The 15,107-nt window shown below is 34.8% G+C and overlaps 2 protein-coding genes across 2 annotated transcripts; both read left to right on the top strand.

The window, feature by feature from the left end:
* Positions 1 to 3,081: 3,081 nt before the first annotated feature.
* Positions 3,082 to 4,526, top strand: LOC130949097 (uncharacterized). The gene is made up of 5 exons (XM_057877920.1): positions 3,082 to 3,091; positions 3,230 to 3,314; positions 3,366 to 3,584; positions 3,652 to 4,388; positions 4,486 to 4,526. Exons 1-5 carry the CDS (start codon positions 3,082 to 3,084, stop codon positions 4,524 to 4,526), a joined length of 1,092 nt encoding a protein of 363 aa, XP_057733903.1.
* A 1,774-nt stretch (positions 4,527 to 6,300) lies between these two features.
* Positions 6,301 to 14,932, top strand: LOC130950472 (lysine--tRNA ligase, chloroplastic/mitochondrial). Its single transcript, XM_057878974.1, has 14 exons — positions 6,301 to 6,697; positions 7,278 to 7,496; positions 7,730 to 7,841; positions 8,216 to 8,324; positions 9,006 to 9,063; positions 10,024 to 10,092; positions 10,259 to 10,366; positions 10,737 to 10,829; positions 11,678 to 11,782; positions 11,906 to 12,112; positions 12,318 to 12,412; positions 12,770 to 12,860; positions 13,193 to 13,366; positions 14,242 to 14,932. Exons 1-14 carry the CDS (start codon positions 6,416 to 6,418, stop codon positions 14,332 to 14,334), a joined length of 1,815 nt encoding a protein of 604 aa, XP_057734957.1. The 5' UTR covers positions 6,301 to 6,415; the 3' UTR covers positions 14,335 to 14,932.
* Positions 14,933 to 15,107: the final 175 nt, after the last annotated feature.

Raw genomic sequence — 15,107 nt, 5'->3', positions numbered from 1 at the left:
CAAATTATTATAACTCAGCATTAAAACTTTGAAATTAAGTAACACATTCGAAATGTTACCATTGATTGAATTGTTATGCAAAACAAGAGAATGAACTTGATTAGAAATTAACTTCTAGAAAGAATATACTCTGATACTATTTATTGGGCACATACTCTGATACTACTTATTTTAAATATTTTAAATTTATTTTTTTCTTTTATCTTATAACATAAGAAATAAAAAAATGGATCCAGACAAAGAATTATTAGATAAATTTAAAAGAGTAACATTTGGTGACATTCGAAGCGAATTATCTCTTAAATTATTATTATCTAGCATTAATATTTTAGAATTAAGTAACACATTCAAAATGATCATTGATTGATTTGTTATGTAGAGGGTTAAGTATGATTTTGGTCCCTAATGTAGGGGTTGAAAATTTCTTTTGTCCCTCGGCTTTTTTTTGCTCCAAAATGGTTCCTAAAGTTTCAGTTTGTTTTAAAATGGTCCTTCGGACCAAAATGCCCCTACCCCTTCTTCCCCAAAATCATGCCACCACCACCACCACCAGAACCAGAACCACCACCACCACCCCCCATCCACTGCCAAACTCAGAAAATCAACATCATCATCGTCATCCTCATCAGAACTCAGATCCAAAACTCAGATCCATAATTCAAATTCAGACAAACAAAAACTCAACTCATAAAATCATCATAAAAGATCCAGAACTCAACTCAGATAAACAAAAATTCAGATCCAGAAATTTCACAAAAAAATTCAATTCACAAAATTCACAGAAGAAGAAGAAGAAGTGGGGGACGGCGTGGGTGCGGCGGCGGGAAGAAGTGGGGCGGCGGTGGGTGTGGCGGTGGGGAAGGAAGAAAAGAAGAAGAAGAAAGAAAAAGAAGAAAAAAGAAGAATAAGGGGGGCGGCGGTGGGTGTGGCGGCGGGGAAAGAAGAAGAAGATGAAGAAAAGAAGAAGAAGGGGGCGGCGGTGGGTGGGGCGCGGTGGTGGGGCGGCGGGAGAAGAAGAAGAAGAAAGCGGTTTGGCAGCGGGCATGGGCGCGGTGCAGCGGCGGGCGGAGGCGGCGGCGGGGCTGCGGCGGCATGGGTCTCCCCCCTCCCCCCCTTTTCTCCCTCCCCACCCACCTCCCTCCCTTTTCTCCCTCCCCTTTTCTCCCCACCCCCCCCCGCTTCTGTTATCCCCCCTTTCTTTCTTTTTTTTCTTTTTATTATTTTATTTTATATTTATTTTATTTTATAATTTTTTTAATAAAGGGTAATTTGGTAATAAAAAAATATAATTGGTAAAAAGGACGATTTTAAAACAAACTGAAACTTTGGGGACCATTTTGGAGCAAAAAAAAACCGAGGGACGAAAGAAATTTTCAGCCCCTACATTAAGGACCAAAATCATACTTAACCCGTTATGTAGAACAAAATACTGAACTTAATCAAAAACAAATTTTCAAAATTTTTTAATTAGTTCTAATAGAATTTTTGAGTTTACAATATTTAGAAGTTGCATAAGAGCTTGTGTATATATCCATAAATATATATATATATATATATATATATATATATAACAATTTTAATTTGAGTTCACAATGATTCAATATTTTATTATGAGATTAAAAATCTTGATTAAATTCATCGTGTTATTGGTTAATTATTATTCTATTAATATTAAAATTTTGAAAAAATAATTAAATTAAAAATATATTTTTTAAACTTATTATTATTATTATTAATCAATATACAACAACAACAATAATAGTTATTAAAGTTTTATATATTTTTTTAATGTATTATATTCATATATTCTTATACTAGTTAAAAAAAGCTCAGTTTTTTTTAATATTGGACATGCGGATGAGTTGTGCAGAGATATGGCATATGGGAGTGTTAGACAATGGTGTGGGGCAGCTTTTTCTGATCCATGGCAGGGGGGAGTCGGACCGAGCGATTGGCTTGCGCGGGAGTAAAAGTTGAAATTGTGGATGGGAATCGTAGGGTCCGATTCCAAGTTTATTTATTTTGTGTATGAAAGTGGAATCGCAGGGTACGTTTGGGGGGTTCTTTTTTTTTTTTTTATGCATGGACTCGTTGGGTCCGTTTGGTGGGAGAGGTGAATTTTTTTTTTTTCATGGAGTCGTTGGGTCCGTTTTGTGCGGAAAATTTTTTTTTTTTTCTATGGAGTCGCTGGGTCCGTTTTGCTGAACAAAAAAAAAATTAAAATTTTTTAGTAGGATTCGGCGGGTCCGATTTGTATATATATATATATATATATATATATATATATATATATATATATGTGTGTGTGTGTGTGTTTTGGAAACTCGGATGCACCCCTCATATCTGATTCCTCTTTGTTGTTCCGCGTCTTCTTCCCTTCTTCCTCCCCCTGTTTCTCTTCTACTTCTCATTGCGTCTCTGTGATTTCATTTGAACTCCAAGAGTAAATGAGAGTTCACTAGATATTTATGTATGAGAGTATGAAAAATGGTTGATAGAGTTACAGTTAGAGTATATTATTTTGGTCAGATTCTATTACAAACACCTGAAGGAGTGAGATTTAGTTGTGAGAAGCCGTTAGATTTTAGTTGTGAGAAGCCGTTAGATATTGTTATTCCGTTCACAATCTCATTTGAGGAGCTAAAATGTGTGATTTGTGAGAAGATAGGTTTTCAGATATCCACAAAAATATCATGTATGGTATATAGATACCATACCGGTATTTGGTGGTTTGTGCAGTATCAAACCAAGTATGTAACCGACGAAGCGAGTATGCAGGAGATGTTTTCAATGTATTTGAAAGTCGCGGTCAGATATCGGTGATAGAGTTGTACTCGAATCGAACAATCTGAAGTGGACCGAAATATTGAAGAGGAAGAATATGATAGTGACAGTGAGGAAGAGTTTGAAAGCAATTACGAAGCTGTGCTCCAGAAGGAGAAGAAGATCAAGGTGACGGGGTGGTGGCTCCAAATGTGGGAGACGTTGCACATGCACTTGCAAACGAAGATCCTTTGAGGAGCCGTCCTTCATGCGGGTTCTGGACTTGGAAGCCATGCATGCGCCGGAGTTTCCGGATATATGAGTGCCGGTACGTATTAACTATAAATATAGAAAGTAGTAGACTTTGGGAAATAATCTATGTTGATAGATGTAAATAAGAATATAAGTCACGTGAAAATTAATTTGTGTGCATTCGTACAAAGTTTTTATGTGTTTATGTTTGTAGGATTTGAAAAGTGGGATGACAACATGATAGATAGGAATAATATTTATATTGATGGGGATATAGGGAGCATTGACGTAGTCTTTAAGTTATTAAATGTATTTGCCTTAATTATTTGATTTGGCTGTCGTTGTGGTAGAAATTCCTATGGCGCAGATGGTGAATTTGCAATCGGAATGGAATTCAGTTCTAGGGAAGCTGTTATGATGGCGGTGAAAGATTATACCATCCGAAGAGGCGTAGACTATGAAAGATTATACCATCGAAGAGGCGTAGACTACCGTGTGTATGAGTCGGAGCCGTTGACCTTCTATGCGAAGTGTACACAGTATGGATCAGGGTGTGATTGGCTTATCAGGTTAGCATGATCAGCAGAAAGTATATTGGGTTATAAGGAGGTACAACGGTTCTCACACTTGTACTAGAGCCACTATTTCTCAGGATCATTCGAAGCTGGATTCGAACACAATTGCGGAAGCAATAAAGCCGTTGGTTGAGGCTGACCCGTCGATAAATGTGAAATCAGTTATTGCGGAAGTGCAGTCGAAGTTCAATTACACCGTCAGCTATCGGAAGGCATGGTTGGCGAAACAAAAAGCAGTGGAAAAAATATTTGGCGGTTGGGAAGCATCATATGAAGCTTTGCCTATATGGTTTCAGGCCATGTGTAACAAGGAGCCATCAGCAATCGTCCATTTCGAGACTATGTCTGCATATCAAGGTGATGAGGAAGTAACTGATATCCGGGTATTGCATAGAGTCTTCTGGAGTTATTACCCCTGCATTAGAGCGTTCAGACACTGCAAGCCAGTTGTCCAGGTTGATGGGACTCACTTGTACGGAAAGTATAAGGGTTGTTTGTTAGTCGCCGTTTCGCAGGATGGTAACAATAATATCGTCCCTATTGCGTTTGCAATTGTGGAGGGGGAGACTTCTGATGCATGGCACTTTTTCCTTAGTAACCTGCGACAACATGTTGTGACTCGGGATGGTGTGGGACTGATTTCTGACAGGCACGAATCCATCAATGCAGCTATTGCCCGGAGCAACGGAGCTTGGTCGCCCCCGAGAGCATTCCACATGTTTTGCATCAGGCATATAGAGTCGAACTTCTTGAGAAAGTTCAAGGCACCGTACCTGCAAAAACTTGTGGTCAATATAGGTAAATGTTAATAATTTGAATTTCGTTATTAACCGAGTTACCTTCCAGCAGCGTTTCTCATGAATTCTTCTCTTGTGTGGCTTTGATTGTTGTCCAGGTTATTCGAGGACGGTGCGCGAGTACGAACAGCGCTACTAGCGTTTACGTGAACTCTGAAATGATCCTCTACACTTGGATGGTACCGATCAGGAGGCAGTGGGTGGTCACATGTCATCATCCGTGAACTCTGAAAAAACATAACATGTTCCTAGTCAAATCATGAATGATTACTAATTTACAACTTAAATTAATCATACTATTTCATCGATTAATCATAATTTCTAGCCCAATTACAAAAAAATAACTAACAAATTATCAAACTACAGCATGTAAACATAACTTCAAAAGGTTATCATAATTCCTATAATTATAATTTCCTAAAATTAATCATAATAATTTACTAATTAATTATAACTTCTCAGCTATTTACAAACAACATATGAATAACATTGTCTAACTAACAACATACAAAATTAAGGTTACTTTAGTATTCTTAGTTTATTTATAATTGAATTCTTATAATTTACCTTTCTTCCCAAATGAACTATGTATTAAGTAAATTGGCCTTGCAATTAATATTAACAAATTTCGTTATTAATGATGCAGTTCCGGATTATAAATTCTTAAATTAATAACAAAGTAAATTAATAACAAAAGTAAATTAAGTAATTCTAAATTCTAAATTCTAAATCTATACAAAATCAGAATTATAATTTCCAACATTGATCACAAAAGTTAATTAGTAAACTACAATATCTACTCGTATTACAAAAAGATTTCTAACATATTCTCCAACAAAAAATTATAATAAATCCAAAATATAATTTCCAACAAAAATGTGGAAATAATTCCTAAACTTATAATTTATAACATGAATCATAAAAAAACTAACTTACTAAATTATAATTTCTAAATCTATTCGAAAAATAATATCTTACATTTCCTCCAACTAACTAACAACATCTATACATAATAACAAACATTCCTCCAACTAACTAACAACATCTATACATAATAACAAACAATTTACAATCATAATTATAACTTTAATCATCAAAATTTATTCAGTATCAAAATAACCGTCTAACAAAATTTTTTTAACATATTTTCCAATTACTAACAATATCTAAACATAATAACAAAAAATTAAAAAAATTGCTAACATTATAATTTTAAAATTAATCATCAGATTTTATTAATTAATTAAAATTTCTAATACTACTCTCAAAAAATTCTTACAAAATCTTTAACAATCAACATTTACATATCTATCTACCTAACTGCAACATTTAACCATAAAATACAAAAAAAATTTCTACAAAATTTAATTAAAATACAGAAATTTGCAAAAAATTAAAAAATTTAACTTACATAATCAGGATTAGACAAATAATTTACAATGTGAAGTTCAGGACGATCAACATCTCTAGCTTTGTGTCTTTTAGCCATTTCCACAGATTCTATTGCATGCAGAGTTTTTGAAGAAGAAGGGAGGAGGAGGATGAACTCAGAGATGAAGAAATGGAGTTTCACGTTTGAAAACGATGTTTTGGACTGAGGGAGTGGGGGAAAGGGGGGTATGCTGGCTGCTGGGGCACCGTTCTGGGGAGGAGCTCGTGTCCGACACGTGGAAGGTGGCGCAATCGGACGGTCCGATTGCTGCAAACGGTGGGTCCGATCGGTGTTTGAGGAAACGCTGGGTCCGATTGGTGGGGGGGGGGGGGGGGGGGGGAACGCTGGGTCCGATTCCTTTTATACAATCCTTCCTGACACCACACCCTAGTTAATCACCCACTCACCTCATATACACGCATAACACCAAACACTCCCCAATATCAAAATTAAAAAGCGTTAAAAAAAGGTGTATTAAAAACATTTAAAATTAGGAGTTCCCATGTGTTGACTCAGCCACAGCAGGTACATAGATAAAGCAGCTGAGAAGAGGAAGAAGAAGAGCGCGAGTCAGTGACTCAGTGAGTCACAAGACAATGGAAGCGCTTAAACTGTGGAACCTAACAAGCCAACCACTCAAGAGGCACTTACTTCACTCAACTACTTCAATCACCTCTTACGCATTTCGTCGAACACCTCGTACCCTCCTTCTCCGCTCCTCCTCTTCTTCTTCTTCAACCGCCTCTTCCTCCGCCCCCGACATCGACAAACCCACCGGAGCTGCTTCCAGGGCTGCTGGACGCAACCGCCGTGCCCCGGCGTCTCCGACCACTTCGACTTCCGATAGGGAGGCTGTTCGAGCCATTCGCTTGAAGAAGGTACGCCTTGGCTCTTAAGTGTAATGAAGATTCTTTTTTTTTTTTTTTATGTTTTCATTGATTTGTTTTTATCTTAGGCTTGATGTGTTTATCTGATGGGCGAAGAAATGGTTAATGTGGAGCTGCCTTTTAGTTACATACTGTCCCTATCGATTTAATTTTAGTTGGTTGTTTAGAATTTGAGAAAAATTTGAAACTAGAAAGGATTTATGTTTAATTATATTACATTGACACGCTCAATACTCGAATGATTATCCAAAAGAATGATGGCAATGTAAAAAAGTTTTAATATTGTTGGTGTATCAAAAGTTAGCTCAATGAAATATATGAGAAATGTCTTTCTTTTACTTTCTTTTGTTAAAAAAAAAAAAAAAATTCTTATGCTAGATTTTATTTGACTATATTTTTTTTGCCTCTTAGAGGATTTGATGGGAAATTGAATGTAAGATATCAAATATCATTGTTTGGATTGGATTCTCATTAGGGTTAGAATGGGGAACAGTTTTGAACATGAAAATGCTTAATGGTTTTGGTTTGAGATTGTCTTCTTATAGGACCCTTCTTTGAGGTTGTTTTGTAGGTTGAAGAACTGAGAAGTAAAGGGCTTGATCCATATGCTTATGGATGGGAGAAAACTCACAGTGCTAATCAGCTGCAAGATATATATAGAGATCTAGGAAATGGTGAGGAAGCAAGCGGTGAGAATGACCATGTATCAATTGCAGGAAGAATTGTTGCTAGAAGAGCATTCGGCAAGCTTGCTTTTTTGACACTAAGAGATGATTCTGGGACAATTCAGGTTTTCTATTGCCTTCTCTACATTCCATGTAACTTTGAAATAAATAATGTTAGAGTTTCTTATTTATTTATTTATTTTATATGTTAGTAGTGTATTTGTTCATTGTTTTCTGGTTTGAATCTTTGTACTTAGATGCAATTTTTTATTCTTAGATATGGTAGAGGTTGTTTTTCTTCTTCAGAGTGAATGTTATGACAGCTGTTAACTGAAGTTGTTGAAATCAATGATTTCAGCTCTATTGTGATAAGGAGAGACTCATAGATGACCAGTTTGAACAGTTGAAAGCTCATGTTGATATTGGTGATATACTAGGTGCAAGAGGTTCAATAAAACGCACAGAGAAAGGTAAAAATCCAGTAGGTGTCTTAAATAGATTTTCTTCTTCTTTAATTGAAATTTATCTAATTTTCTTCTTCCATCTATGTTATGCGTTACATAAATGGGAAGCAATTGTGAGCTTACAGTGTTTTGGACTTTTGGTCATACACATGAAAAAGCAAGCTACCAAAACTTTCAGTAGCCCATAGAATAATAGTATTTCAAATATATATTGTTCCTAGTTTTATTTATACATTGTGTTTTAGATAGTTGCCTTCCTTTCTTTTTCTTCTTAAGTAGTATAATAGTTTCAAAAATGTGAAAGGGGTTGGGAGTCTTTTGGAATTGCCTGTTAGCCTGTTATCATTATACTTTATGATTTCTTGTTTTTCCTTTTGCAGGAGAACTTTCTGTGTGTGTCCTTTCCTTTGCAATCCTTACAAAATCTCTGCTTCCACTACCTGACAAATATCATGGCTTAACTGATATCGATAAACGCTATCGCCAAAGGTAAGATTGCATTTTAATTTGTGTTAATTCCTTTGTTTACATCTTTTAATTTATGTATATTACTTTGGGGCTACAGGAAGGGTTTGAATAGCTTTTTTATAGTTCTATTATATATTGATGCATTAAGTATTTTTTCAGAGATATTCTTTTGACTGCAATTCTTTGTACTGGGTATTTCCTCATAATTTAATCAATCTGACATCTCATTTCTTGTTAACTCAAGTTTAAATTACATAGACCATATCAAAATCAACCACTTTATATTGTACTAGATTTTAATCTACTGTAAGTGTAATATAACTTTACAAAGGAATCCAATGATGTGCTCACATGTAATTTAGTAAAATTCTACACCTCTCTGGTTTTTTAAGTGACTAAAATTGTTAAATGAGATATCGAGTTATCAACACATATTATATGATAGTCCAAAAAATTTTATGAGGACAATACATCTAAATTAACTTATCATTTATCTCATTTATTCTCCTTTTTGCAGGGGTGATGATGAATATTTTCATCTATACTTATTTATTTTTATTTTTTTATCACTTCTGTTTGTTTCTTATTTTTTAATATTTCCTGTTCCATTTTATTTTGATGATGGTCTCTAATTATCCTTCCCCCTCCCCCTGAATTGAAATTTGGCTCTTCAAATATTTTTTTCTTGTTTGTTGTGTTTAGATACGTAGATATGATTGCAAATCCAGAGGTAGCAGATGTTTTCCGCAAAAGAGCAAAGGTGGTTTAACTTCTAGAGAAATCCCCCCTCTTTATTATTTTTTATTTTATTCTTTATTGAGGATAGAGGAGAGAGGATAAGATAACCTCAATATAGATAAAGGAACAATCAAAAAAGTAAAGAGCAAAGATCTCCAATCACTCTGCTTATCTGAGAGATCCGTCTAAGCAGACTGTGTGTCTTACACTGGGTAGACACCAGAAGATGTTTAATCTTATCCCACATGACCTGCTTGTGCGCAAGCCTTCCATTAAAGATGTGAGTTATGCTCGAAAAAAATACGCCAAACAACGTCAATGGTAGAACATTGTCTTAATATTTGGCTTCCTTTAATCCTTTCTGCTAATCTGCTCTGGAAAACCAACAAATCTGTTCAATAAAAACTGATAAAAAAAGTTCAATTTACCAAGTATAAACCCAACATTCATCAAAGGTACCAAAAATGAGTTTCATAGGAGACAAATTTATGGATCCAAGGAGACTTAGCAAGCTTTTTAAATTTGAAGCCTCCATAATTTAAGTTCATGAAAATGGGAAGTCCCAAGAGTCTTGTGAATGATAGAAGTTTTGATTGGAGTATTACAGAGAAAAGATAAATGATACAGTTGCAAAAAGGCTAAATTGAAAAACGAGTCACCTATCCGATGGTCCTCCCCAAAGCTTTTCCTCCATTATTATACAATCCCATTGTGTGGATTTTTTTTAAAGGCTTCTATTGCTTATCATGTTTCTCTTTCATTCTTGTTGCTGTATTGCTGTTATGCTACTTGTACTTCCATGTTTTATTATGTATTTTATAGTGGATTTTTTTTAAACAAGCTTTTAAAGTTTCGTTTCAGAGATTGTTAGCTCACATTCTGCTTTTTGTCAGAAAAATTTACATAAAAAAATTCTCCAGTTATTTTTGTGCTTGTGCTAATAATTCCTATTTGTATTAATGTGCAAATTCCATTCAATTAGGTTGTATCAGAGATACGGAGAACAATGGATTCTTTAGGTTACATTGAAGTTGAAACCCCAGTTTTGCAGGTGCGTTGATTTGAATATATTTACACTATTTTTTCTATATGAAAGCAAACAAACGTTCACAAGTTATGGGGACTCTTTTAATTGTTGATATATTTTGTCTTCTGGCTCTCATTCTCTGGTATCTTGTACGTGGAGTATAGCTTCCCTGATTAGTTTCATTGACTAGGGAGCAGCTGGGGGAGCCGAAGCCAGACCATTTATTACACATCATAATTCTCTTGGAAGGGACTTATATTTGAGAATTGCAACTGAATTACATCTGAAGAGAATGCTGGTGAGGTTTGAAATATTTGTAGTGTAAAACTCCTTGTCTGGTATGTGCTAACAGAGGGGTGTACATATCTTTTTACTTTTTATCATCTTATGAGGTAATGCTATGTTTCTATAAAGGGAGATATGTTTTGGTATGCACTCTGAATTTAGTGCATTGGAATAAGATTATTAGTCATGATCTTCCTTCTTGTTCGTTTTTTCAATATTTTTTAGGGCATGTTGGGCTATTTTTGTATTGGTGAAATAGAAATTAGAATCTTGCTTCTTTTGCTGAATGGAAATTTCATTTAGTTTAGCTGTGAAATTCTTGGAAAACCTTTATCTTGATTATGTCAATTTGTTAATTACTTCAAGTTTTTTCTTTGTCACAGGTTGGTGGATTTGAAAAGGTATATGAGATTGGGCGAATATTTAGAAATGAAGGAATTTCAACTCGTCATAATCCTGAATTTACCACAATAGAGGTAACATGTTAATCTTGTGAAGTTTGGTTTCCTCAGACATATATGATCTTGCATGTCATACTTTGCTTCCAGTTCTACATTAACAGATGTAAACTCAAGCAGAAAAGGGGTTGTCTTAGTTTGTCACTGAGTGCATTTGTTTGTGATTTTGGCGGAAGAAAGTAACCTTTTTAAACAATGGTTATTTCTTTGTGTTTATATATATATATATATATATATATATAGTAGAAAATAATATGCCTTTTTGCTTTCCTTAGAAGTAGATAAGGAGCTACTTCTCCTGGAATCAGAACCGATAAGAAAGAAATTTCACTTCACAATACAGGAACCTGTAACTTGTGATTTTATCCTTATTTTTTTCGTCTTTTAAATATCACTCATTTCTCACTCTCCCCCTCCCTCACTCCTTGTAATTTTATATGAGAAAAGTACTTGACTAAGAAATATTTGTCATCTTCAAACAATTTAACAATTTCTGGTTATATGATAAAAAATACATTGACGCTTATGTCCAAATGCAAAACAATTTTCTTTCTGTGCTTCTACTTCTATTAAGTACTTTTCTTGAATCTTAACTGAATGGACCCAATATCAATCATAAAACACTGTTGAATCTTGTCATAGATCAACAATTATTGTTTTAAAGGCACCTTAATTCGTTTTAAGTCTTCTTTGGTACTTACAATAGGCATGCATGATGCTTCCCCTAATCTTGTTGTAGCTTAAGGTGTCAAGCTAGTTGCTTTACAAATATTATACTATATGGTATTTTGCATTCTTGTATCCTTATAATTCTCAGTTGATCTTGAATGACATTCTGATATGCATTGATGTTAGTTGAATTTTAGATGTATGAAGCATACTCAGACTACCAAAGCATGATGAATTTGGCAGAGGAGATTGTCACTCAATGTGCCGTAGCAGTTCTTGGGAAACTTACCCTAGATTATCAGGTAGCAACTGTTCTTATTATATATAAGTTTGAGTTGTGGTGCATTATGTATGATAGATTGCTTCTCTTGTGATTTTGTTGTGAAAAACAAATCTGTTGATGCTGGTGCAATGACTCTATGCAGGGAGTTGAGATATGTCTGGAGAGACCTTGGAGGAGGGAGACCATGCACAACCTTGTTAAAGAAGTTTCCGGCATTGATTTTAGTGAATTGGGAGATGATCTTGAAGTTGCAAAGAAAGTTACTCTTAGTACCCTTGGAAACAATCTTGATGCCAAGGACAAAGCTTCGATTGAAGCTTGCCAATCTGTTGGCCATCTACTTAATGAGGTTGGTTGCCATCACCTTTAATTATCTATTTGCATCCATTTGTTTGATTCCGTTTATTTGATAAACTGTCTTTTTGCAAGTAATCACACTTGTACTTTTAAGTTGATGCTCACATTCTTTCTATTTGCACTTTTGGCACTTGTTATATTATCATTTTTCTTGATATACTAACAAGTTATTTTATTTGTTTATTTATTTTGGTTAGGTCTTTGAGGTTGTTGTAGAACCAAAGCTCATCCAACCTACATTTGTTTTAGACTATCCAATTGAAATATCTCCACTGGCCAAACCACACCGAAGGTATAAACATTGTAGAACATATCTAATAATATTACTTGCTTTTATTCAATATGTTCAACTGTAAGTTCTATGAAATATTGAAATGTTAATATGTCAAAAATCATAATGGGTATAAACAAAAGATAAAGTAGGGTTCACAATTTCAGTGTTTTAATTTAAACTGAATATTAAACTATGATATCCTTTTCCTTTCTTCCAGTAGCTGATATTTTTAGAGTTGTTTATATTCATACTACTATATATTTTCTGAGATACAATGATGTGCAATTTCTTATAATAATAATGCCATAAGCAATCAGATAAAGTATGCTTCCTGTTTTAATGCTTTCCTCTATCTTACCTTTGATCCTCCATTAGATCCATAGGTTTGACTGAGAGATTTGAACTATTCATTTGTGGCCGTGAGCTAGGCAATGCATTCTCGGAACTGACTGATCCTATAGATCAGGTGAGATTTGTTTGGTTTTGGTTTTCCTGCTTGATTTTATTTTATTTTATGTTCTTTCTTTTAGAGGGTAATTCAGACTCCCCCAAGAAACTAATCTCTACAAATGATCAAAAGGCATCCTTCTTTCTAGTTCTTTCTACCATACTCTCTCTTTTGATACTACCTAGTAATCAGTTCTAACTTACTTTTCCTATTTATCCTGCATTATATTTGAAGTGTAGTTAGTCTTACTTTGACTGAAGTAAATTGCTGAACAGTGAATGGATTTTGATGAGATGTGTGTGTGTGTGTGTGCACGGGTGGGCATTTTTTTTTTTCCTGGTACTTGGCAGAGAGGTCGCTTAGAGGATCAAGTTAGACAACATGAAAAGAAGAGAGCCGAGGCTGCTTCAAGAAATGCTGATAAGAAGGAAGGGACGGAAAACGAGGATGACTTATATGAAGTTACTCTTGATGACGACTTTCTAACAGCTTTGGAATATGGAATGCCTCCAGCCTCTGGAATGGTATTAGAATCTATTTTCCAGTTTTCCTGTCCTTGTGTTGTTACTATCCTAGATGAGTAAGAAAAATGGTTTTGTTTGACAATTTTTACCTAGAGTTTTTAAGGTTGTACTTATTTGAAGGAAAAAATTATACTATCCTCCTGGAGTAATCCATTCTTACTCCATAATACCAATCTCACCCTTGATCTGTGTTCTCCTCTGTTTTTGTCTCATCCTGCTACTGTAAAGGGTAAAAGTACCATCTTCAGAGGAAGGAATTCTTCTACTAGCAGCATGAAAGCTGAAATCTGACAACTGAAGACACTAATTATGTCCACAGTAACTAGTATTTCTCCTTTCTTGAAATCTTCTCTGGTAACAGGTTAAATTCACAGACTCGTGTCTTAAAAGTGAAGTCATGCTTGGTTTAAATCTCAAAACCCCACAAGTTTGCTTTAAATAAATAAGAGAGTTTAGTTGCGCTAACATTTGTATTTGTAATGCATGATTGGATTTGTGTAAAAACGTTCTACTACCCTGACTGTGCGTACAAGTCAAATCCCATAAGTAAATAGATCTGTAAGTCGAGAATGTGATTAGTATTGCTATTACCTTTGATATCAATGTTATGTCTCTGTATTCGTGTTTTGGCATGTTTCTGGTTTTGATGTAATTTACTGATTTCCTTTTGAAGAACATATTTAATTATTTATAAGCCACATGAATTATGCTAATATTAGTGGATTCATGCATGTGGTCGTTGATGAATCAACATGCCTGTGTATTACAACGATATAGTTAGTAATAGTAATCTTCTATTTTGTGTACAAGTTATGCTTTCCAATATCAATCTCTTGCATTATTTACGCAACAAACTCTTGCGTTTTCTTTCTCAGGGACTTGGAATTGACAGGATCGTGATGCTTTTGACAAATTCTCCCAGCATTCGAGATGTAATAGCCTTTCCAGTATTGAAAGTCCAGCAATAGTACTGGTTTGTGATGTATGCAATTAAATTTTTTTAAAAAAAAAAGTTTTCCGAAAGTGGGAGTGCTGAGGGTCACTCTAATCAAGTATTGTCATAAACTGTATTTTGCATTGACCAAAGAAACAACACTGTATTTTGATTCTGCATATTCTTGCTTAAGTAAATAACTAAATAATGAGTTGGTAGTGCGTCAAAATTGAGCAAAAATTTCACGACCAAGAAATGAGTTTTCCAAATTGTTTTGCCACTCAACAGATGAGTTTTATGAGGAGACTCTCCAATTGTTCAAAACCCTAGTTTCTCCATTATCCAATAAACAAGTTCCCCCAGTTGTCCAAAACGGTAGTGAAGGAAGTCCCCTAGTTTCTCCATCATCCAATAAATCAGTGGCCAGTTGTGTTGTTGAGTTAATGAGTTCAGCTGATGAGCTTCTCCTCTTGTTCCTCTTTCAAGCTAAAGAGTGTTTCTTAGAGACGTAGGAGGGGGTTCGGGTCACGGTACAGTAGAAGAGCGAATGGTTACATCACATAACAAAGTTAATGAAACATACATATAAGAGTTTGTAACACTTGTACTTTACCAATGCATAACCAACTTTTATATAAACTAATGGCGATGAAAGTATCAATTCGATTATCAAGTTACCCGCTTTCCTTGACGAGTCATACGCGTTCTATTCTAATCCAGACTTTTCTGTTGTTTGACTAGTCTCTTGAATATCGAGTTCTAGTCCAGACTTTTCTTTTGTTTGACTAGTCTTTTCACATCAAGTTG

Source organism: Arachis stenosperma, chromosome 9, assembly GCF_014773155.1.
Source record: "Arachis stenosperma cultivar V10309 chromosome 9, arast.V10309.gnm1.PFL2, whole genome shotgun sequence".
NCBI classification, from domain to species: Eukaryota; Viridiplantae; Streptophyta; class Magnoliopsida; order Fabales; family Fabaceae; genus Arachis; species Arachis stenosperma.
Note: the sequence above shows the minus strand (reverse complement) of the source record. Positions and strands in the feature narration are given on the sequence as shown.